Raw genomic sequence first — 26,160 nt, 5'->3', positions numbered from 1 at the left:
CTCCACTATCTTTAGGCTATTAATATAACTTTTTGTTTCTTTTCTTACTCCTTCACTTTTTTTTGGAGACCAAGTTTCACTCTTGTTGCCCGGGCTGGAGTGCAATAGTGCGACTGTGGCTCACTGCAACCTCTGCCTCCCAGGTTCAAGCGACTCTCCTGCCCCAGCCTCCAAGTAGCTGGGGGATTCTAGGCATGCGCCACCACGCCCAGCTAATTTTTTATTTATAGTAGAGATGGGGTTTCTCCATGTTGGTCAGGCTGGTCTCAAACTCCGGACCTCAGGTGATCCGCCTGCCTTGGCCTCCCAAAGTGCTGGGATTACAGGCATAAGCCACTGCGCCCAGCCTAACTCTAAACTTCTTACAAGGCTTTCAGAAGCTTCCAGCTGTTTCTTGTGACTCTTGTAAATCACTGGAATACTCTAGTCATTGTTTCTTAAGCATTTCTTTCCTAAATCCCTTTCCTCTTCACTCCACTTAATTCAATATTAACCATATAAACACTCTTCCAGACCAACTACTTTAGATCATAGTGCTTTCATCTGAACTCCTAGAACACATGCTCTGATTTTTTTTGAAACACCGGCTGTTTATGTAATGATTGGGATGTTCTACAATCAGACTTAGCTAGATTCCACACTCAACTGTTGTATGACTTTGGGCAAGTTACTTCACCTCTAAGCCTCATTGTGAAATCTGGACAATATTTCCCATTTCCGAGGACTGTTATCAGTATTAAATATGTTGTGAAGGCCGGGTGCAGTGGCTCACACCTGTAATCCCAGCACCTTGGGAGGCCGAGGCAGGCGGATCACAAGGTCAGGAGATGAGACCATCCTGGCTAACGTGGTGAAACCCTGTCTCTACTAAAAAAAAATGCAAAAAATTAGCTGGGCATGGTGGCGGGCGCCTGTAGTCCCAGCCACTTGGGAGGCTGAGGCGGGAGAATGGTGTGAACCTGGGAGGCGGAGCTTGCACTGAGCCGAGATCATGCCACTGCACTCCATCCTGGGCGACAGCGAGACTCCGTCTCAAAAAAAAAAAAAAAAAAGAAAAAGATGTGAAGTGTTTAGCGTAGTTTAGATCCTGCTGGCACCATGCATGCTTAATTAGTGTCAGGCAGTTTTATTAATTGCATACTGGCATATATTACTAATTGTGTTTATAATATATGACTTGTTATTACAAGTAGATTTTAGCCATTCCCCTTCTTTGTATTTCCAGCAGGACTGTTACAAGCATTTACAGCTATACGATACTTGATACATGTCTGTTCATTAGTGAATGTATCTTAAAGTAGTAATGAATAGAAAATTGTTTTTTAAGCATTTGATCTTTAGCTGTTGTAATACTCTCTTATACTTAATACTTAAATGTTATAATATTTTTCATCGCATTTTAACTACATTAAATGTGAGATTTTTAATGGTAAGGGCAGACTATAAATGGAATTGTAACTTCTTTCTCAGTCTGACTTGTAAATCACATGAAAATGTTTGGCTGGGCGCTGTGGCTCAGGCTGGGTGTCATGGCTCACGCCTGTAATCCCAACACTTTGGGAGGTCAAGGCAGGTGGATCACAAGGTCAGGAGTTCAAGACCAGCCTGGCCAAGATGGTGGAGCCCCATCTCTACTGAAAATACAAAAATTAGCTGGGCATGGTAGCAGGCACCTGTAGTCCCAGCTACTCCAGAGGCTGAGGCAAGAGAATTACTTGAACCCTGGAGGTGGAGGTTGCAGTGAGATGAAATTGTGCCACTGCACTCCAGCCTGGGCAGCAGAGCGAGATTCCAACTCAAAAAAGAAAAAAAGAAAACGTTCACGGTGCAAGAAGGAGGTGCTTGCTTAGGTGGCTTATTAGATCAGTAATGTGACTCTCCTTTTCTTCATATCGCACTGCATTTACATAGAAAGAAGAAGCTGTATATTCAAGTTATAGTCCCAGCTTCACAGAGAAATGAACAGTTGAACAGTATAGGAAAGCCATTATCAACATTTAGAATTTACTTTTGAAATGACTATTTTTCGAAAATAATTGGTCAATGTTCTTTCTGATTTTAGGGCATATCAAGAGAGGAGATTTCTTTCACAACTCATCCAGAAGTTTATCTCTGTACTGAAGTCAGTCCCACTTTCCGGTAACTATCTTTTTTACTCAATGCATTTGGGAAATTCTCATGTAACTGCCCCTGTGGTATTTACTCATCTCTAATATAAAAACTGTTCTTGGAATGATTTTAAATTGTATTGGCAAAGTGTATGTCCTCTCCTTTTTAAATATGTTACCAGTGTGAGTATTGGGACTGCCTTTAAGGTTATTTTATTTTATTTTATTTATTTTTTGAGACAGAGTCTTGCTCTGTCACCCAGGCTGGAGTGCAGTGGCATGATTTTGGCTCACTGCAACCTCCCCGTCCAGGGTTCCAGCGATTCTCCTGCCTCAGCCTCCCGAGTAGCTGTGATTACAGTCTTGTGCCACCATGCCTGGCTAGTTTTTTATTTTTGGTAGAGATGAGGTTTATCCATGTTGGCCAGGCTGGTCTCGAACTCCTGACCTCAAGTGATCCATTCACCTCAGCCTCCCAAGGTGCTGGGATTACAGGCGTAAGCCACCACGTCTGGCCTAAGGGTTATTTTAAAGGCACCAGTGTGGTTATTGAAATATTCCTTTAAGTAGCAAATATTTTTATCACCTAATTACTAAATCTAGGTCCTGTCTAAGGTGCTGGGATACAGTTGTGAACAGGAAAATTACAGACCATATTTGCATGTTATTTATAATATGGTGCTGAATAGTGTTTTTAGTACTATTGATACTGTTTGGAGGAAAAAAGGAGAAATATTACTGATATTTGAGCTAAAAGACTAAATAGAAGGATTTTCCTCCATCATAGCTCCATTTATTGATTTAAAAAGTAAGTATAGGCCGGGCGCGGTGGCTCACGCCTGTAATCCCAGCACTTTGGGAGGCCGAGGCAGGCGGATCACAAGGTCAGGAGATCGAGACCACGGTGAAACCCCGTCTCTACTAAAAATACAAAAAATTAGCCGGGCGCGGTTGTGGGCGCCTGTAGTCCCAGCTACTCGGGAGGCTGAGGCAGGAGAATGGTGTGAACCCGGGAGGCGGAGCTTGCAGTGAGCCGAGATCGCGCCACTGCACTCCAGCCTGGACGACAGAGCGAGACTCCGTCTCAAAAAAAAAAAAAAAAAAAAAAAGTAAGTATATATTATATAGAGTATATACTATATAAAAATGTATATATATTTTTATTATATATAAATATATATAAAATAAAATATAATTATATATATTTATATACATAATATATATAAGATATAATTATAATTGTTTATTTATTATATTATATATATTATTATATATTATGTTTATTATATTATATAATTGTATATAATTATAATTGTTTATTATTATTATTTTTTGAGACAGTCTCACTCTGTCAGCCAGGCTGGAGTGCAGTGGCACAATCTTGGCTCACTGCAACCTTCGTCTCCCGGACTCAAGCAGTTCTCCTACTTCAGCCTCCTGAGTAGCTGGAGTTACAAGCGTGTGCCACCACGCCCAGCTAAGTTTTGTATTTTTAGTAGAGACGGGGATTTACCATGTTGGCCAGGCTGGTCTTGAACTCCTGACCTCAGGTAATCCACCCGTCTCAGCCTCCCAAAGTGCTGGGATTACAGGCATGAGCCACTATGCCCAGCCAGTTGTTTAATATTTTTAAGTGGAATATAATCTAAGAACAGCTCTATAGGTGTACCATATTTATATTTTTGCATCAGAAAGTACAGCTTTTAAAAAAATACAATGGAATGAGTTATAAATGCCGACCCTTCAAGTAATATTTTATAGCTGAAAATCATAGCTACAATTCAGTGAGGAGTTGATACCAATGCAGTAAATCATTTGTATCTGATTTGGGGCACAGTACTGCTGCTAGCATTAGTATAAAGAAAACGTTTTATGCTTATAATCTTAAGTCACTTAATGTTAGTGTGTCTGTATCTTAACACTAAGTGCCTTCAACCTGGAAAGAGGACTAAGATTGGGTTTTCTTCTTTCTTTTTTTTTTGAGACAGAGTCTTGCTCTGTTGCCCAGGCTGAAGTGCAGTGGCGTGATCTCGGCTTACTGCAACTTCAGCCTCCCAGGTTCATGCCATTCTCCTGTCTCAGCCTCCCGAGTAGCTGGGACTACAGGTGCCCACCACCACGCCCGGCTAATTTTTTGTATTTTTAGTAGAGATGAGGTTTCACCGTGTTAGCCAGGATGGTCTCAATCTCCTGACCTCATGATCTGCACGCCTCGGCCTCCCAAAGTGCTGGGATTACAGGTGTGAGCCACCGCGCCTGGCCTAAGATTGGGTTTTTCTTGGCACAAAGAGTAACATTGAGTGCTTTGAGGTACTAATGTCTATAGAACTAATGTCTATAATAAAAATTGATATCTCTAACTGTGGAATGTTTATCTAGGGTCATCTAGGTTTCAAAAACAAGAACATAGGGCATGCAGTAATTTAACAGCCTATAAACCACTTGCTGTTGCCACTATTGTTTATATACTGTCCGAAAACAACTTTTTTTTTTTTTTTTTTGAGATGGAGTTTCATTCTGTCTCCCAGGCTGGAGTGCAGTGGTGCAAACTCAGCTCACTGCAACATCTGCCTCCTGGGTCCAAGTGATTCTCCTGCCTCAGCCTCCCGAGTAGCTGGTACTACAGGTGCACACCACCATGTCCGGCTAATTTTTGTATTCTTAGTAGATATGGAGTTTCACTATGTTGGCCAGGCTGGTCTTGGACTCCTGACCTCAAGTGATCCCTCCTCAGCCTCCCAAAGTGCTGAGGTTACAGGTGTGAGCCACTGCACCTGGCTAGAAAACATCATTTCTTAGTCTTGAGTTTTTATCAAAACTTGTCAGCTTGCTGGCAAAGGAACTAACAGGATGGTGACAATAATTTGCCAGTTCAGAATGGGTATGAAGATAGATGGATTATATACTTAGGAAACAGAAGGCTAATTTTTCAAAGATTTTAAGAAGGATTGTAGTTTCCTTTTAAAATAGGGTCATTAAAAACGGAATGCCCAGATGAGTTGTTGAAAATCTGTGTAGGATAGTCTGAGATGTTAAGATTGCTGTTAGAAGGGTAAAAAAGTTACAGTGTAGCAGAGACAAATGATAAGGATATATTTGTGCCTGAAATTGGGATACCAAGGTTTCTACCTTAGGCAACATGCCCAGTAGACCAGCTATGGTAAAAACATGCAACTTTATTCACCAGGGCACAGAACTTGAGCACCATGCATTGTTTTCTAATTTTAAATAGGCCATTGCCAGTAATTTCTCAAGACATAAATAAAGATACAGAATTCAGAATTTGCTCACTCTTTTAGTTTGGGAAAAAATGTTTTCCTTTGACGGTTACAAGAACAAAAGGTAGCAACAAAAGATTGGTTTGAATGGATTTAATTTAAAAATTGCTCCTTTAAATTTTTATTTTAAACAACTGTATGTGTATGTCTCAGAAAACCTGGGTTCCAGTTCTAACCAACCATTCTAGCTTTACACCTTTATCAGGTCATTTTCTCTGATCATGTTTTTCTACCTGGAAAATGAAGATCTAGAATAGATGCTCTCAAAGGTCTTTTCCAGCTAATAATTTCTATACTTCTGTTATTTCAGGGTTTGGATTATGGGCATATGCTAGCTGAAAAAGTTCCAGTTAACATTTCTGTATATGTTAAACACAAAAGTATTCGCATTTCTTGCTTTACATTAAGCTTTCCATTTTCCGGTACACTACAGATAAATAAATGGATTTTTATGTAAGCATTTGTAGGATGCCTTCTGTAGGTCTGGCACTGGGTGTTAGTCACTGCTGCAAGTCTTTAAACTAAGTAGCAACAGGAAACCTAAAATTATCTTTGTTTTAATTGAAACCAACTTGACAGGATGGTTTTAGTTGGTAAAATGGTAGACCATTTCCTGGCATTGGAAAAAAGCTTGTACTCTGAAAGAATTTCATGCCCTAAGGTTGTAATTATTTAAAAACAAAAATAAATGTTTGTAAAAATAGTATATTATGCTCATAAATAGTAATATAATAAGCTAGTGATTTAGAAGGTATTTTTATTGTTCGTTGTGTCATTGGCATTCTAATGTTAAAGTAATATATGTACAGTGGAAAAAATCATAAAAATTATCTCTAATTAGTTTTCAGTGCAGTTTAAAGGTGTGTGTGTGTAGATACACGTTTGTGTGTTTGTACATATGAGAAAACTCTCAGAAGTTTAGAATGTAAAGACAATGAGGAAAGTGGAGCAAAAACTGATATAAAACTGCCTTCTAGTTTTTATATCTCTAAGTTTTTCCAAGATCTAATTAAATACGGATTTTTAAAGATTAATACTTTTAAAATGTCTTTGCAAACCTGATTTTTAAAATGTGCTTCTGACCCAAGCTAGATTTTTTATTTTCTCATATTTGTAGAGCTAAGTATCAGGGTAAGACCTGCCTTAAAAAAATACATATATGTGAGATCCTCATTCTAGATCACAGTCCAATTCTGGTGAATAAAAGACAAATGACTTTATTTAAGTTATTAAATAACTGCCAGTTTTCAGAAACAGCGTGCAAAATGGCCTAGTAAGAAAATTCTATCATGCTTTCTCTCTTATGTCTAGAACCTGTCACTATGGACAAAGTTCATTACTGTGAAAGATTCATTGAACTTATGATTGATCTAGAGGTAAGAAATCTACAGTGACCTTTTGTTATATAATCATTAGGGGGTCCAAGATTGAGCATATGACTATATATGAAGTATTTTTTTTCTTTCCTTTTCTTTCAGTACATATGTAGTATATATTTATTATACATATGTATTGTATTATTTATTGTATACATATATATTATACATACGTATAATAATACAATACATATTGGGCGCCCATGTATTGTATAATGTTATATTATAGTATACATTATTTATTGATATACATTAATATACATTATACATTAATAAAAAGTTAATACAATACAATAAAATACAGTAAAAATACACTAATAAAATTAAAAAAATTATTTTCTCTTCTCTTCTTTTCTCTTCTCTTTTCTTCTTTTCTTTCCTTTGAGACAGGGTCTTGCTCTGTCACCAAGGCTAGAACGCAGTGGCGCCGTCTCGGCTCACTGCAAGCTCCGCCTCCCAGGCCTCAAGTGATCCTCCGGATCCACCTCATACTCCTGAGCAGCTTAGACTACAGTTGGGCACCACCACGCCCAGCTAATTTTTGTGTTTTTTGTAGAGACAGAGTTTCACCATATTGCCCAGGCTGGTCTCAAACTCCTGGGCTCAAGCAGTCCTTCCACCTTGGCCTCCCAAGTAGGAGGATTGCTTGGGATTATAGGTGTGAGCCACCGTGCCTGGTCTATATGAAGTACTTCTTCATCACCTCAAACTCGTTTTACTTTGCACCTGTTTCAGGGTGTCACTTAGAGAAGGAAGTCACGAGTAGTTGGCCCTTGAAGTTTTCAAATGACTGACTCATCTATCATGGGCTGTTGTGTGTAGAAAAAATATTACGTAGTGTAGTTATTAAACATGAGTCTAGCAGTGACAATTTATTTTGTGTCATACTTTAATACCCCTCATACAGAGTTTTCTATAGTGGCTGAAGTCATGGGTTTATAATTGTCTCCTTAAATAATCTCACTTTTCTAAATGTGCCCAATGTTTGCGAAGAAAAATATAGCTGCTGTGTTCAATTTTTTAAAATGAAGATTCTTAAAAACAAAAAAAAATTCGTACTCTTCCGCGCAGGATTTGCTGACAAGTTCAGATACAGAATTGATTTCCTTTCCTTTCTCATTAATGTGGGAAATTGAAAGAAAATCTGTTCCTTATCTGGAGAAGTAAGGTGGTTTCTTGATACGAGTATTAGCATATTGGACTAGCAGTCATTCATGAGATCTTTCAAATTCTAGCTTTGCCAGTAACTAATTTATAACTTCTGAGGGTCTCAATAACTTCATCTATAAAATGAGGATATTTGATTAGGTTAGTGATTTGCAAGCTATGGTGTAGGGGAACATGAGGAGAGGAAACAGGAATCTCCACATAGGAATTTGTACTTCCTTTTTTCTCAGAGCAACTCCACTTTTAAACTTACACACAGTACATATGGGATTTTATGTAGGATTTTGTTGGAAAACTACGGGATCTCAAGATGATCTGTGAGATTCCTTTAGTGCTAGATTTCCTTCCTTCCTTCCTTCCTTCCTTCCTTCCTTCCTTCCTTCCTCCCTTCCTCCCTTCCTTCCTCCCTCCCTCCCTCCCTCCCTCCCTTCCTCCCTCCCTTTCCTCCCCTTCCTCCCCTTCCTCCCCTTCCTCTTCTTTCTTTCTTGTCTTTGACAGTCTTGGTCTGTCACCCAAGCTGGAGTGTGGTGGCAGGATCTTGGTTGAAGACAACCTCTGCCTTCTGGGTTCAAGCAATTCTCCCTGCCTCAGCCTCCCGAGTAGCTGGGATTACAGGCGCCCATCACCACACCCAGCTAGTTTTTGTATTCTTAGTAGAGATAGGGATTTGCCCTGTTGGCCAGGCTAATCTCGAACTCCTGACCTCAGGTGATCCACCTGCCACGGCCTCCCAAAGTGCTGGGATAATAGGCATGAGCTACCATGCCCGGTCCCTTATTTTCAATTTTATCTTAAAAGTTCTTTCATCATCATTATTGTTTTTAAAACCAAAAACATTGCCACTGGGTTTATTTACAGCATGAACGGGACCTCTTGCATTGTGTACCGTGTGTCTATTGGAAGGTTGGAGGGTGCCTTGTATGTGATTAATACTTGTGAGTTAAATATCAGTACATTTCACTTCTAGCTGTGGAGAATAGATGCAAACTTACTGTTACGATGTTTGTTTTTCCCAGGCCCTATTACCCACAAGGCGCTGGTTTAATACCATCCTGGATGACTCCCACCTTCTGGTTCACTGTTACCTTTCCAATCTTGTTCGTAGAGAAGAGGATGGCCATCTTTTTTCCCAGGTGAATATTTATGTATCTGAACATATTTATTGTTTTACTTTCTAAACTGATCTTTTCTTTGCCACACAACTGGCAGTATCAGGGCATAACACAAACTCCTGGTTATTTTAAAGTCATGTCTTAATGTGTAAAATGAATGTATTCTTATATAGATTGCCTCTAGTAATTATATAACTTTTTGTTCATTATATGTGATTTTTATTATTGCACTAAATTATGATTTGGGGAATACAGTCACACATGTTCACAAGTTTTGATTTTATGTGAAATATAATAGCTGATGGGCATTAATTTTAAATGAACTATGCCCCAATACTATGACTCTTTCTATAAGATGATGGTGACAGACAGTTGATGGTGTAGAAGTGTACATGCTCCCTTGAATAAGGAAGCTGCAAATGCACTTAACTTTGTTGTCTTGGTAGGAAGACACAGTATTTTACATTTCCTGTTATGTCATGCAGAAGAAAGCATTTCTTTTGGTTTTGTTTTGTTTGTGGAGACAGAGTTTGCTCTGTCACCCAGGCTGGAGTGCAGTGGTGGTGGCATGATCTCGGCTCACTGCAGCCTCCGCCTCCTGGGTTCAAGTGATTCTCCAGCCTCAGCCTCCCCAGTTTAATACCATCCTGATACCAGCCGGAATTACAGGTATGCACCACCACGCCTGGCTAATGTTTTGTATTTTTAGTAGACACAGGGCCTCACCATGTTACTGAGGTGGTCTCACACTCCTGAACTAAGGCAATTTGCCCACCCTGGCCTCCCAAAATGCTGGGATTACAGGCGTGAACCACTGCACCCAGCAGAAGAAATCATTTTTAACAAACTTCTAATGCTATCTTTCAATGAGATCATACTTAGAGATACAATTTTGGTATGTGTTTACATATCCCGTTTGTTCTTTTATATCTGTGAGCATTTCTCCTATTCTTTTTTAAAATTTCTATCTAGTGATTTGCCACTATATTAAAATATTTTAAATCCTAATATCTGATCTGCCATAGATTAGATCTAAAAATAAAGATTTGGGTTGAGTGCAGCCAGTAGGCTCTGTTGAAGCTGCTGCTACAGGGGAGACATCAGAGCCTTGTTAGCAAGAGAAACTAAGCCAAAGGACTTTGATGGCCATGGAGAAAAAAGAATAACTTAGCTTTCCCTGTCTTACTGTTTTTCCCTAAAAGAAGCAGCACAGCCAGGCACGGTGGCTCATACCTGTAATCCCAGCACTTTGGGAGGCCGAGGCGGGCAGATCATGAGGTCAGGAGATTGAGACCATCCTGGCTAACATGGTGAAACCCCATCTCTACTAAAAATACAAAAAATTAGCTGGGCGTGGTGGCAGGCACCTGTAGTCCCAGCTACTCGGGAGGCTGAGGCAGGAGAATGGCGTGAACCCGGGAGGCAGAGCTTGCAGTGAGCCGAGATCGCACCACTGCACTCCAGCCTGGGCGACAAAGCTTGACTCTGACTCAAAAAAAAAAAAAAAAAGCAGCATATAAAAAAGTATCTCCAATTATGAATTGCAAAACCTGTAGTAAGAGACCTCAGGAGTTCCCTCTGGTGCTATAGCTTTGTAAGTTTTCAGTGATGTAGATAGATAAGATAGATTTTGTTTGTTTCATTAAAATGCTGGGCTTCTTTAGATTACCTCCTTAATGTCTCTTAAGTATTGGGATTGCAGCATAAGTTTTTCTTTGCAGAAGTAGATGATGTATATGAAATAGACTTAACAATTTATTCACATACTCCATTTTCACGTAACTAAAACATTTTTAGTTGGATATACTCTAAAAATCTTTTTTGTAATGTTTGCATTCCTGAGTTTTTCAGCACCTCTGAGAAACTGTGTGAACCTGTTTATTATTTTAAATAGTATTGTGCTTTCTTGCCCTTATGTTCATATGATTTATACATTTAAATGTGTTTCTTCAGCTTTTGGACATGCTTAAATTCTATACTGGTTTCGAAATTAATGACCAAACTGGAAATGCTCTGACAGAGAATGAGATGACCACAATTCACTATGATAGAATTACATCTCTACAGGTAATTAAAATACATTATAGACTTTGTGTATGCTCCATAAGGTTTTGTCATACTACAATTTAGGTTTTTTATAGGTACAGATTGAAAACGATGTTAATTTAATAGTGTTTTTATATTCAATATTTTTAATGTTTCTTTTTCTGATGAATTCTTGAAAAATAAGACTTTCTTTTATAACCTGTCTAAATTCTGTGAATCAGTATACTGATATTTGCTACTCAGAAATATTAGTTATTGGGCCAGTTTGGTGCATTTAAATATTAGCTCTGCTGTCAGTTTTATTTTATTAAAGAGTATTTCAACATATGGCAGGGGGTGTGTAAGCATTTTGCACATTTTTAAGATGAACACATATGATGGGACTGAAATTTACCAGTGTAGTTCAGATATGCCCAAAAAAGTATCTTCATTTGTTTTCTATTGCTGATCTTATCTTGTTCTTGAGCTTCAGTTTCTCTGATGGTAGAAGGAAGTTTTATTTGTCAGTTTAAAATAATCCAGCTATTTCTGTTTAAAGTAATCCAGCTATTTCTGTTTTAAAGAGTCTTTTGTAGGGGGTAAAGGTTCAGTTCAAACCCTTTCATAATCAAGTTAGCTATCTCTTAAGAGATCTCTCTTCTCCAAAGCTGGAGGCGTCACGCTACCTGACTTCAAACTATATACTACAAGGCTACAGTAACCAAAACAGCTTGGTACTGGTACCAAAACAGACATATAGACCAGTGGAGCAGAACAGAGACCTCAGAAATAACACCACACGTCTACAACCATCTGATCTTTGACAAACATGACAAAAACAAGCAATGGGGAAAGGATCTCCTATTCAGTAAATGGTGCTGGGAAAACTGGCTAGCCACATGCAGAAAAGTGAAACTGGACCCCTTCCTTACAGCTTATACAAAAATTAACTCAAGGTGAATTAAAGACTTAAAAGTAAAACCCAAAACCATAAAAACCCTACAAGAAAACCTAGGCGATACCATTCAGGACATAGGCATGGGCGAAGACTTTATGACAAAAACGCCAAAAGCAATTGCAACAAAAGCCAAAATTGGCAAATGGGATCTCGTTAAACTAAAGAGCTTCTGCACAGCAGAAGAAACTATCATCAGAATGAACAGGCAACCTACAGAATGGGAGAAAATTTTTGCAATCTATCCATCTGACAAAGGTCTAATATCCAGAATTTATAAGGAACTTAAACATATTTACAAGAAAAAAACAACCCCATCAAAAAGTGGGCAACATGTATGAACAGACACTTCTCAAAAGAAGACATTTATGTGGCCAACGAACATACGAAGAAAAACTCAACATCACTGATCATCAGAGAAATGCAAATCAAAACCACAATGAGATATCATACCATCTCACACCAGTCAGAATGGCAATTATTAAAAACTCTGGAAACAATAGATGCTGGCAAGGCTGCAGAGAAATAGGAATGCTTTTACACTGTTGGTAGCAATGTAAATTAGTTCAACCATTGTGGAAGACAGTATGGTGATCCCTCAAGGATCTAGAACGAGAAATACCATTTGACCCAGCAATCCCATTACTGGGTATATACCCAAAAGAATATAAATCATTCTACTATGAAGGCATATGCACACTTATGTTTATTGCAGCACTATTTGCAATAGCAAAGACATGGAACCGACCCAAATCCCCATCAATGATAGACTGGATAAAGAAAATGTGGCACATACACACCATGGAATACTATGCAGCCATCAAAAGGAATGAGATCATGTCCCTTATGGGGACATGGATGAAGCTGGAAGTCATCATCCTCAGCAAAGTAACACAGGAATGAAAAACCAAACACTGCATGTTCTCATAAGCAGGAGTTGAACATTGAGAATACATGGACACAGAGAGGGGATCAACACCCACCAGGACCTGTTGGGGATGGGAGTTGAGGGGAGGGAACTTAGAGGACAGGCCAATAGGTGCAGCAAACCACCATGGCACATGTATACCTATGTAACAAACCTGCACATTTCCACATGTATCCCGTTTTTCTTGTTTTTAGAAGAAAAATAAATAAATAAATAATGGTGTACAAAGCGAAAAAAAATCTGTTATTTTTCTTTCCTAGTAGGTATGTGGAGATACCAAAATAGCCTTATTGTTTTGGAAGAGGGATTAACTCAGATGTCTTTTCCTGCTTTTTTCACAGCGTTAGTGTTTTTGTCCTGTGCCCTTGGAATAACCACAGCTGGTGTGGCATGTGGTCTATCGTATTGACACAGGCAAAGCATCATTATTGCTTCCAAGGAACTTGGCTATTTCCCCTGTTGAGGAGGCCCCAACTTTGCCTGATGGTGCTAGCATTCTCCTAAGGACTGACCTGTTTATTTCCTTGCTTATACAATTCTTTTCTCATGCTTGGGTTGCAGTCATTTTGCCATTGTGTGTAGTAATCTCATAATCCCATGGCAAGCTTGCTCCTGGCAACCTTGGCAACCTTCTGTGTCATCCACCATGGAACACATGAAAACTTCTGAATCTTTTCTGTGCCACATGGGCATCAAGGAAGACTAGGGATATTATTTCAATCACTCTGTCGTCAAATCCCAAGGAAGACTAGGGATATTATCTCAGTCACTCTGTTGCAATGCTACTATTTCTGTTTTCTGACAGCTTACCCTATGTTGGTTGAGACTGCTACCCTGTGAGGTCTTTTCCCAGAGTTCCAAACAAAAGCAAGGCACAAGCATAATGTTTTTGGTCTTTCCTTCAAGTTCTCTCTGCAGCCAGAGTTTCCCTTGGGACTTTCTTTTAGTCTTGTTAGACCAGTTCTTGATAATCAAGTGTGTATTTGTTTTTTTCTCCTCTTCTATCAATAAAGCTTGCCTTTGTGGCTATTTTCATATGTATTGAAAATGCTTTCAGATATCAAAAGCTGAACGCCGACTCTGTTTTTTACATTTCTGCTATGACAGTTGCAGTTTTTTCTCTTTTTATTACACGCTTCTGTCTAATTAAGGTAGAGGTCACGTAAGAAAGAGAAATGCGTTAATATTTTTATAAAATATTTTCATTCTTAAATAGATGTTTATATTATGTAGACATTAATTATTAATATTTTTTGCTGTTATTTTCTAGAGAGCTGCTTTTGCACATTTTCCTGAACTCTATGATTTTGCCCTCTCAAACGTGGCAGAAGTAGATACTCGGGAGTCCTTGGTCAAGTTTTTTGGACCTCTTAGGTAAGACAACATGGAAAAACTATATATTCTTTTTTTGTATCATGCTGCCTCAATTTTACTTTTCTTTATTGCTTTTAATCATTTTGCAGTACTTTAGGTAATATTACTTGTTATTTCACTCTTCATTGATGTCTACAACTAGTGCTTCTCTCCAGCAGTTTGATGTCTTTGTCACTTATCCATGTTTGGTAAAGTTTCTATTTTTTATGACGTATACACTTTTCTTAGATCTTAAATTTTTCTTAGAGTAGAATATAAAGCTGGTCATTTTCATCAATCAGACGACATATGACAAAAACCAATAAAGATTCATTATGTGTGATACTAGAGGTGTGACTTAGGGAAATTTTTGCATGTTTAAAATTTATAAAATTAGTAATATCCTCTGGCACTTAGTTATCTGCTAATATATCCTTTTGAAAATAGTGATAATAATGGCATACATTTATTTACTATGTGAAAGACATTCTGTTAAGTGTGTAAACAACTCTGAAAACTCATACTAGAAGTAGGTACCATTTTACATATAAGGTATCTGAGGCATAGAATAGTTAAGTAATTTGCCTAGGTTACACAGCAAGTAAGTGGCAGAGATACAATTTAAACCCAGATAGTGTGATTTCCAAGCCCTAACTTTTAACTACTGTACTGTATCGTCTCCCAGCTCTTGGGAGGAATTATGTTTAGTTCTTTGACTATTTAAAATGTAATGAACTGAGGTTGGTTTGGTTGTTCATTCTCATATGAGGATTTAATATAATTAATAATACATAGATTCATTTCATTCTTTTAAATAACTACATAGAGTTCCATTAAACAGGACCACCATACTATTTTTTTAAAAGCTAATCTCCTATTGGCGAATCTTTTTTTTTTTTTGGGACGACGTCTTGCTCTGTCGCCCAGACTGGAGTACAGTGGTGTGATCTTGGCTCACTGCAACCTCCGCCTCCCAAGTTCAAGTGATTCTCCTGCCTCAGCCTCCTGAATAGCTGGGACTACAGGCACGTTCCACCATGCCCAGCTAATTTTTGCAGTTTTAGTAGAGATGAGGTTTCACCATGTTGGCCAGGCTGGTCTTGAACTTCTGACCTCAGGTGATCCTGCATTGGCCTCCCAAAGAGCTGGGATTACAGGCGTGAGCCACCGTGCCTGGCCTCCTGTTGGTGAATCTTTAATTTTTAAGTTTTGGCTTTTACAAACAGTTCTGCAATGAACATCCTTTTCATACTGATTCCTAGAAGCAGAATGGCTGACTCAAATGGGGCGTGTGTTTAAAATTTGTTACATATTGCTAAATTTCCTTCAGAAAAGACTATATCAGTTTATACTTAAACTAGCAGTGTATGAGGATTTATTTTTCTCCCTACTAATGCTAGGTAAATTAGACTTTAATTTTTGCTATTTTTGTCTCGTTTTACTTTGCATTTCCCTGATCTTATTCGGGAAATTAAGCATTTTTCTGTTTTTTCTTGGCCATTTATATTTCTTCTGTAACCTTCTTATTTTCTTTTGCTATTTTGCATTTCCTTGCTTGTCATCTTACTGATTTTAAAGAACTTTTAATATTTTTGATCCTAATCCTTTCTCTAGTTTGTGTTGCAGTTATTTGCTCTCAGTTTAACTTTGCTTATAACATCTTTTGTCATTATGGATATTTTAAATTTTTAATGACAACTGTCAGTCTTTTAAATAACTATATTAGGTGCTTTATGTAGAAGTCCTTCTCACCCTAAGGTTATAAAATGTTTTCCTTTATTTTTAAAATACTTTTGTTGCCTTTTTTTTTTTTTTTTTAAAAACATTTAGCTTAGCTGCATAATTCATCTGGGGAATTTATTTTTGCCCGTAGAACTCCTTTACACTCTTAAAAATTATTGAGGATCCCGAAGAACATTTATGTGTATTATATTCATTATATTCACTATAGTAGAAATAAAAACTGGAACAATCTTAAATATTTATTAATTCATTTAAAAATACCAATTGAGGCTGGGCGTGGTGGCTCATGCCTGTAATCCCAGCACTTTGGGAGGCTGAGGCGGGCAGATCACCTGAGGTCAGGAGTTCGAGACCAGCCTGGCAAACATGGTGAAACCCCATCTTACTAAAAATACAAAAATTAGCCAGGCGTGGTGGTGCATGCCTTTAATTCCAGCTACTTGGGAGGCTGGGGCAAGAAAATGGCTTGAACCTGGGAGGCGGAGGTTGCAGTGAGCCAAGATTGTGCCACTGCACTCCAGCCTGGGCAGCAGAGTGAGACTCCGTCTCAAAAAAAAAAAAGTATATTGATTGAAATCTGTTGTATGTTAGCCATATGTATTGCTAGTGAAAAACGTATTCTCCAAAGTGAAAAAAAAGCCACCATTAAAAGAGTGTCATTGTTTTACTTTTTTGTGACTGATTTAATTGAAAACAGATTTGCAGATCTGCTTCTGGATTCAGTTTGTTGTGATTATTGTTTTGGTTGAAGTAAATTAAGACAATTCGGCCTTACACAGAGGGAAGTGTATTTTGATAAGCTTTATCAAATAATTGGGAATGTTCTTTGATACGCTATGAAAACTTGACAAGTGGTAGTTCCTTTAAAAATTAGTTTCAGAGTAGAATCTGAAACCATGTCAAGGAAGTCTGTACAATTAAAATGAATTAATTTGAAAAATTAGAAGCTAGGTCTTGCTTATGGATAAGAGGACTCAACGTGTGAATCCTTCCCAAATTAATCTTTGGATATATTTTAATTCCAATCATAATTCTAGCAGGATATTTTATAGAAATTGACAAACATTTTAAAAATAACATAGAAAGGCAAAGGAACTATAGTAGCCCAAACCATTTTGTAACAGAACAAAGTTGGAAGATTTCTACTAATTTCAAGACTTGTTGTAAAGCTATAGTAATCAAGACATTATGGTATTGATAAATGGATAGATGTATAGATCAATGGAATAGAATTGAGTCCAGAAATAGACCATACTTATATGGTTAGTTGAGTTTTGACTAATGTGTCAAGGCAACTCAGTAGAGAAAGGATTTCATCAGTGGTGCCGAAACAATTAGATATCCATATGCAAAGTATAAACCTTGACCCATACTTTGCATCATATACATAAATTAACCAAAAATGGATTATAGACCTTAATGTCAAACCTAAAACTTCTAGGAAATATGTGAGAAATTTTTTGTGATCGTGGTTTGTGCAAAGATTTCTATAGACACCAAAGCACAATCCATAATGGAACAAAAAATGATGAATTGGACTTGATCAAAACTAGGAGACTTCTGCTCTTTGAAAGACATTGATAAGAGAATAAAAAAAAAAGCTACAACCTAGAAGAAAATATTGGCTAAATAGATACTTGATGAAGGAATGGTACCCAGAAATCTCAGAACTCAATACAGTAGTCCCCACTTTCTGCAGGAAATGTGTTCTAAGAACCCCAGTTGATGCCTGAAACTGTAGATTGTACTGAACCCTATACTGTGTTTTTACATGTACACGTAAAAACCTACGATAAAGCTATGAATTAGGCACAGTAAGAGATTAACAACAATAATAGGAGAACAGTTATAACAATATACTATAATAAAAGTTATGCGAATGTCGTCTCTCTCTCAAGAGATCTTATTCTACTGTACTTAACTATTTCCAGACTGTGGTCAACCATGAGTAACTGAAATTACGGGAAGTGAAACCACAGATAAGTGGGGACTCCTATAATAATAAAACAATTTACAAGTGACAAAAGATTTGAACAGACACTTGACCAAAATAGATGTCAGTAAGCCCATGGAAAGATGCTTAACACATTTAGTCATTGGGGAAATACAAGTTTAAACCATAAGAAGATACTACATACCTATTAGAATTTTTTTTTGTTTTTTTAAATGGGTAAAGCCAGGCACAATGGTTCATGTCTGTGATTCCAGCGCTTTGGGAGGCTGAGGCAGAAGGATCACTTATCTACTAAAAATCAAAACAATTAGCCAGGCGTGTTGGCACAATACTTGTAATCCCAGCTACTCAGGAGGCTGAGATAAGAGGATTGCTTGAGCCCGGGAGGTTGAGGCTGCAGTGAACTATGATCATACCACTGTACTTCAGCCTGGACGACAGAGCAAGACCCTGTCTCAAAACAAAACAAAACCAAAAAAAAAAAAAAAAAACCAACCCTGAAACAGATAATATTGACTCTTGGCAAGGATGTGGAGCAATTGGAATTCTCATAATTGCTGGTGGGATTCAAAGTGGGATAGCCACTTTGGAAAAATTTGAGTTTCTTGTAAAGATAAACATGAACTTAACATTATGATCCAGTGTTTTCCACTTACAGATATATTTAAGAAAAGTGAAAACTTATGTTCACACAAAAATATGTACAAAAATGAATATAGTTGCTTTATTCAAAATGGTCAAAAACTGGACTACACAAATATCCCTCAACTGTTGAATGAATAAACATACTGTGTTGCAGCCATGTCATGAAATACTGCTCAGCAGCATAGAGGAACCAACTACAGATAAATATGCAGTGTGGGTGAATCTCAAATGCATTATGCTAAGTAAAAGCAGCCATTCAAAAGGCTACCTAAGACCAGGCATTGTGGCTCACACTTGTAATCCCAGCATTTTGGGAGGCCGAGGCAGGTGGATCACTTGAGCTTAGCAGTTTGAGACCATCCTGGGCAACATGGTGAAACCTCGTCTGTACCAAAAATACCAAAATTTAGCCGGATGTGGTGGTGCTCACCTGTGGTTCCACCTATTCGGGAGGCTGAGGTGAAAGGATTGCTTAAGTCCCGGAGGTGGAGGTGACAGTGAGCTGAGATCGTGCCACTGCACTCCAGTCTGGGCGACAGAGTGAGACTCGTCTCAAAAAACAAGAAAAAAGACTAACTAATGTGTGGTTCCATTTATTTGACCTCCCGGAAAAGACAGAATTACAAATAGAAAACTGATTATGGTTGCTGGGCTGGGATGGAGAGTAGGATTTGCTGTAAATTAGCACAGGAATTTTGGGGAGGTGAAGAAACCAATTAAATAGTGGAAAGCTATGAAGCTCATGGTGGCAAATACTGGTTTTCCAAAATTCTAATTTTTCACATTCACGTGGAAGTTCAGATTTTATCGTTGACAGCAAGTACTGATAGTTGTTTTCCTTGAAGTTATAGAGTTATTTTATTCAAAATTTGAAATTAAAAAAAAAAATGCCATTTGTCCAAGGCTGTATAAAACAGTTTGTCTTTTTTTTTTTTTTTTTGAGACAGAGTCTCACTCTGTCGTCCAGGCTCGGCTGCAGTGGCATGATCCCAGCTCACTGCAAGCTCACCTAACGGGTTCGCACCATTCTCCTGCCTCAGCTGGGACTACAGGCGCCCGCCACCACGCCCGGCTAATTTTTTGTATTTTTAGTAGAGACGGGATTTCACCATGTTAGCCAGGATGGTCTCGATCTCCTGACCCCATGATCCGCCCGCCTTAGCCTCCCAAAGCACTGGGATTACAGGCGTGAGCCACTGCGCCTAGCCAGTATTAATATTTAAAAGTGTTCTTGGTGACTGCCCAGAAGGCACACTTGGGTACAATGAAAGGTTTGCAGAAAATATTTTGAGAACCCTGCACTAAAGCCTTAATTTTCATTGCTGATTTTTAATATTTGCTGCCCATGTCATAGTATTATATTTGTTTTTTTAAGCTATTTGTAAAAATACATGTTTCAAAAGTGAAGTTAATATGAATAAAATATTGTTATCTATTCTGCAGTTCAAACACCCTCCACCAGGTGGCATCATACCTCTGCTTGTTGCCAACTCTTCCTAAAAATGAAGACACAACTTTTGATAAAGAATTTCTCCTAGAATTGCTGGTAAATATTAATGTCCTCTAAATTTTGCATGTGGTTTTCCCTGCATTCCTTTTTTTTTTTTTTTTTTTTTTGAGGCGGAGTCTCGCTCTGTCGCCCAGGCTGGAGTGCAGTGGCGCGATCTCGGCTCACTGCAAGCTCCACCTCCCGGGTTCCCGCCATTCTCCTGCCTCAGCCTCCCGAGTAGCTGGGACTACAGGCGCCGGCACCACGCCCGGCTAATTTTTTTGTATTTTTAGTGGAGACGGGGTTTCATTGTGTTAGCCAGGATGGTCTCGATCTCCTGACCTCGTGATCCGCCCGTCTCGGCCTCCCAAAGTGCTGGGATTACAGGCTTGAGCCACCGCGCCCGGCCTTAAATCATTCTTAAAGATGTAGGTTCATATAGATTTTTTTGTGGGCCAAAGATTAGGTGGATAATTCCCATTTTCTTTTTGGAATTGTATTATCATTTGATTTTTATGAGATTTGTTTTCTCATCCATCTTTTGAATTTCTTTTCTCAAGTATTTTATCTCTTCAAACTACTTTCTGGATGAATCATTCTATTAGCAAGTATTTATGTGCAAATCACTTCATTGTCTCTTTCAGTTCCTAAAAATTCCTGTGCTATTTTCTGACAATGTAGAACCTCTCATGAGTCATTTTTTTTGGATTAATAATAAATCTTTACAATAGAAAGAAATGAGGACTTTTTTCAGGAATTCTTCTTTTTTTTTTTTCTTTTTGATACCAAGTCTCTCTCTGTTGCCGAGACTGGAGTGCAGTGGCGTGATCTCAGCTCACTGCTACCTCTGCCCCCCAGGTTCAAGTAATTCTTGTGCCTCAGCCTCCCAAGTAGCTGGTATTACAGATGTGTGCCACCACTCCAGGCTAATTTTTATATTTTTAGTAGAAGATGGAGTTTTGCCACATTGGCCAAGCTGGTCTTGAACTCCTGGCCTCAGGTGATTGACTTGCCTCGGCCTCCCAAAGTGTCAGGTTTACAGGCATGAATCACCGTGCCTAGCCTTTTTTCAGGAATTCTTCTAATGGGAAATAAGTTTGAGGATAATGTTGATCCTGTGCCTATTAAGGTCTTGTGGCTAGAATTTTATTCCTAAAATTTCCAACAAAAGAAAATAATTTTTAAAATGTATAGTGTGTCAACATTATGTTTTGTTTCCTCCCTTTCCTAAAGGATTTCCTCAGGCTTCGGATTCTTCTAATATTCAATTTATGATTAAAAAGTTGAAACATACATATTGTTTAGCTATCATGGTTTTTTTCTATAATTATACTATCTTCACTGAAGAGAATGTGATACATTTTAAGAATATGTCATTTTAGCATTACTAGATAAACACTTCTTTTTCTTTTTCTTTTTTTTTTTTTTTTTTGTCCCCCAGGCTGGAGTACAATGGCGTGATCTTGTTTCACTGCAACCTCCACCTCCCGGGTTCAAGCAATTCTCTTGCCTCAGCCTCCTGAGTAGCTGGGATTACAGAAGTGCACCACCACGCCCAGCTAATTTTTGTATTTTTAGTAAAGACGGGGTTTCACCGTGTTGGTCAGGCTAGTCTCGAACTCCTCACCTTAGGTGATCTGCCTGCTTCAGCCTCCCAAAGTGCTGGGATTAAAGGCATGAGCTGCTTCTCTCGGCGTAACACTTACTTTCATATTTGACATAGATTATTAATATTAAGGGTACCTAGAGGTCATCATGGAAAGGAACATAGAGGGAGAAGACTAGGGTGATAGATTAATAAACTTCCCTAGATGGTATAGCTAGTTAGTATAAGAATGAAAATTAGGCCGGGCGCGGTGGCTCAAGCATATAATCCCAGCACTTTGGGAGGCCGAGATGGGCAGATCATGAGGTCAGGAGATCGAGACCATCCTGGCTAACACGGTGAAACCCCGTCTCTACTAAAAAAATATAAAAAAACTAGCCGGTCGTGGTGGCGGGCTCCTGTAGTCCCAGCTACTCTGGAGGCTGAGGCAGGAAAATGGCATAAACCCGGGAGGTGGAGCTTGCAGTGAGCTGAGATCCGGCCACTGCACTCCAGCCTGGGCGACAGAGCGAGACTCCATCTCAAAAAAAAAAAAGAATGAAAAGTATAGTCCAAGACCTAGAGCTCCTATTTTTTCTTAAATTGATTAATGCTAAGTGTCATGGTTTTTAAACTTTTGGCATGTACCAGGGACTTTGATACTATTTCATAATATTTCATTTCATTTTCATTGGAAACTTGAGATGTGTGGCACTTTATCTGTTTTACTGAAAAGGAAACTAAGGTTAGGAAGGTTAAAGTAAAGTGCCCAGCTTTTACAGTACTCATAAGTAGAGGAGCTGGGATTTGAACTCAGGTCTATCTGATTCCAAAGACCATCACCATTGGTTGGTTTCTCATCTTTGATCTATGGAGAAAATAGGAAAAAAACAAATCTCTTATTGAACTGCTACAATAACTGATAGGCATGAAACTTCTTCCATAAATTATTTTTATTGAAAAAAGATGCTTGTAACCTTCTGCATGAACTTGTTTCCTTTCTTTTAGGTATCTCGTCATGAACGTCGAATTTCTCAGATTCAGCAATTGAACCAGATGCCTTTGTATCCAACCGAGAAAATTATATGGGATGAAAATATTGTCCCAACTGAGTACTATTCTGGAGAAGGTATGGTAAAGAAATATGGATTCAGATGTACAATGAAATAATTTCAGATTTGTCATTTATAATTGGAATTACAGACAGTGTACACTTTAGTCCACTCTGTACTTTGGGAAAATTTCCTGGTGCCCACAAGTTAACTTTAGAAGCTAGGAAAGATTTAGTATTTTGAATGCTTTGGCACTAAGGGTTTTTATTAAATTTAACTATATACATATCGCCCTGTAAAAAATATGACTATAAAGCCCTAAGACTGTTTTGGTTTTTTTGCTTGTTTGTATGAGACAGGGTCTTGCTCTGTCACCCAGACTGGAGTGCAGTGGTGCAACCTCAGCTCACTGCAGCCTCTGCTCCTGGGCTCAAGTGATCCTCCCACTTTAGCCTCCTGAGTACTTGAGACCACAGGCGTGCACCACCACACCCAGCTATTATTATTATTATTACTACTATTATTTGTATTTTTAGTAGAGACAAGGTCTGACCATGTTGCTCAGACTGGTCTCGAACTCCTGAGCTCAAGCGATCTGCCCACCTCAGCCTCCCAAAGTGCTGGGATTACAGGTGTGAACCACTGCACCCGACCGTAAGACTGTTTTCAAGGAGACCTAATAATGCTTGAAGTATAGCTTTCATTGTGTCACTGTGATAGGCTGTGTTTGATAGAGCTTTTTTCAAAGGCTTTTTTTAGTGACTCTGTTGAATTCTATGTAAAGCCAGGTAATGATCACCAAAAAAAGGCGTTATCATTTATTGATAGTAAACCCTTAGTGTTGATCCAAAATGGTATTGCCTAGTTTGTTCATTTATTTCCCCAGATTTGGATCTAAACACTTTTCACTCATCCTCTGAGGATGAGAATTGGCTACAACTGAGTATATGTAAAAGTGCATTCAGATATATTTTGAAGGTATATTTCAAAAGAAATTTCAGGACATTTTTTGAACAATGGCATCATTAGTAGAAGAAATGTAACTGTTTTAAAGACATCACAAGTATAAGTATTGGTATGTTTACTTAAAATGGTTACTCTAAGACATATCCTAGAGCCATAACTTCGATAGACCCAGTGCACTAATATTGTGCTAGATTTCAGAACATAGGCAGTCTTCATATCTTTTTGTGTTCTTACGGTGGTTAATATGTTGCTTTCTCATGTCTAGGGATGCACACCTGGATGATAAAAGTATAAAGAAATTCAAGATAGTGATTGCTATAAAAGTCAGGAAATAGTTACTTTCAGGTAAAGAAGCTGTAACCAGGAAAGGGCACTTGGGAGGATTCTGGGATAGCTGACAAGGTGGTTACAGGTTTCATTTAAAAAATGTCTTTTACTTTACTGGTATCTTCTATACATCCCTTTCTTTCTTTTTGTTTCTGCTGAAAAACCTGAGTTGTTTGATCATAGAGTTCCCACAGTCTATAGATTTTTCTGATTGAATACTCATGGCATATTGTAGCATGTTCCTCTGTTCTTTATTTTCCCTGCAAATTAGTACCACTTTGTGCAGAGGCTTGATCAGACTAAGGTTCTCCTTGGCAGGATTCTTGGTGGTGGTGTGTTCTTTCATCAGGAGGCACATACTGTCTGCTTGTCTCTCTTTTTGTACTACTAGTAGCTATTGATACTTAACACTTAGATTTGTTAATTCAGTGAGTATTGCAAATGCTGACATTTTGTCATTTTTTTAAAGTAAAAATGTGCTATCGAAAGAAATTGAGTTAGATTATAAGTCAGAGTTTACTAATATAAATAATGTTAAATTTTTGTTCATCAATGTTGTCTTTAAGTTTATTTTTTATTTTTTGGTAGTATGGACAACAATGATGAGACTATGACTTATCAGTAAAATGTATTTTGGGATTTTTTAAAACCTTTTTGATATTGCTGCTAAGTGGTCACTTATTGTCGAAGAGAAATAGTGTTAAGTGAGAATAATGAAAGGAATATTGTTTATTTATATAGTCAGAGAAGGGGGAGTCTAGAATAACATACAAACAATGTCTTGTCCTTAAAGTTTAGCCAGAAGGCAAGTTAAGAGCACAATAATAGTCATCAGAGATTGATTTATGCAATGTAACGTAATAATTCAGTGTTCATGCTAAATTTTGTTGTGCGCTAAATATATGGTAACATTATTCACTTCAATATTTGCCAAATATAAATTAGGTGATAAGGGAAGAAGTTTTAAACTACTTGAAACTATTAGTACAAGTATCCTTAAATACTTTGAAGGAGTACTGTTTACATACACATCACTGGATGCAGATTACATGTCTTAATAAAACTCATCCTTTACCCTAATTCTTTTTTTTTTTTTTTTGAAATGGAGTTTTGCTCTTGTTGCCCAGGCTGGAGTGCAATGGCGCGATCTTGGCTCACTGCAACCTTTGCCTCTTGGGTTCAAGCGATTCTCCTGCCTCAGCTTCCTGAGTAACTGGGATTACAGGTGCCCACCACGACACCCAGCTAATTTTTTGTATTTTTAGTAGAAACGAGGTTTCACTGTGTTGGCCAGGCTGTCTCAAACTCCTGACCTCAGGTGATCCACCTGCCTCGGCTTCCCAAAGTGCCGGGATTACAAGCATGAGCTGCTGTGCTCGGCCTCACCCCTAATTCTGTTTTTTTTTTTTTTTGAGACGGAGTCTCGCTCTGTCGCCCAGGCTGGAGTGCAGTGGCCGGATCTCAGCTCACTGCAAGCTCCGCCTCCCAGGTTTACACCATTCTCCTGCCTCAGCCTCCCGAGTAGCTGGGACTACAGGCGCCTGCCACCTCGCCCGGCTAGTTTTTTGTATTTTTTAGTAGAGACGGGGTTTCACCGTGTTAGCCAGGATGGTCTCGATCTCCTGACCTCGTGATCCACCCATCTCGGCCTCCCAAAGTGCTGGGATTACAGGCTTGAGCCACTGCGCCCAGCCCTCACCCCTAATTCTTAATAGCCAACATTTATTAATCTGGTTTTAACATCTGTGTGAAAACAAAAATAAGTTTTTATCAGATATGCTGCATTTCAGGCTTTCATTAGATTCTTATAGTTTTGTGGTGCCAGTTTTTTAATACAGAGAGCATTAAAAGAATAATTCAGGCCGGGCACAGTGGCCTCACTTTGGGAGGCTGAGGTGGGCGGATCACGAGGTCAGGAGTTCGAGACCACCCTGACCAACATAGAGAAACTCTGTCTCTACTAAAAACACAAAAATTTAGCCGGACATGGTACTGGACGCCTGTAATCCCAGCTATTCCAGAGGCAAGAGAGTGGCTTGAATCTGGGAGGCAGAGGTTCCAGTGAGACAAGATTGTGCCATTGCACTCCAGCCTGGG

At 38.6% G+C, this 26,160-nt stretch overlaps 1 protein-coding gene across 8 annotated transcripts in view; it reads left to right on the top strand.

Moving 5' to 3' along the window:
• Window positions 1-26,160, top strand: part of AQR (aquarius intron-binding spliceosomal factor) — a 117,669-nt gene that overhangs the window by 26,800 nt on the left and 64,709 nt on the right. For all 8 annotated transcript variants that reach the window (XR_006699266.3, XR_012414741.1, XM_005559102.5 and 5 more), the window contains 7 exons: window positions 2,063-2,139; window positions 6,698-6,762; window positions 8,946-9,062; window positions 10,995-11,108; window positions 14,220-14,323; window positions 20,088-20,190; window positions 22,727-22,847. Coding sequence is in view for 6 of the 8 variants with exons in the window: in XM_005559102.5 (XP_005559159.2) it covers window positions 2,063-2,139; window positions 6,698-6,762; window positions 8,946-9,062; window positions 10,995-11,108; window positions 14,220-14,323; window positions 20,088-20,190; window positions 22,727-22,847 (701 nt within the window). In the remaining 2 variants the exon portion in view is untranslated. The remainder of the gene's footprint in view (window positions 1-2,062; window positions 2,140-6,697; window positions 6,763-8,945; window positions 9,063-10,994; window positions 11,109-14,219; window positions 14,324-20,087; window positions 20,191-22,726; window positions 22,848-26,160) is intronic.

The sequence above is a fragment of the Macaca fascicularis genome, chromosome 7, assembly GCF_037993035.2.
Source record: "Macaca fascicularis isolate 582-1 chromosome 7, T2T-MFA8v1.1".
NCBI classification, from domain to species: Eukaryota; Metazoa; Chordata; class Mammalia; order Primates; family Cercopithecidae; genus Macaca; species Macaca fascicularis.
The sequence above is the reverse complement of the archived record's forward strand: the minus strand, read 5'-3'. Positions and strand labels throughout refer to the sequence as shown.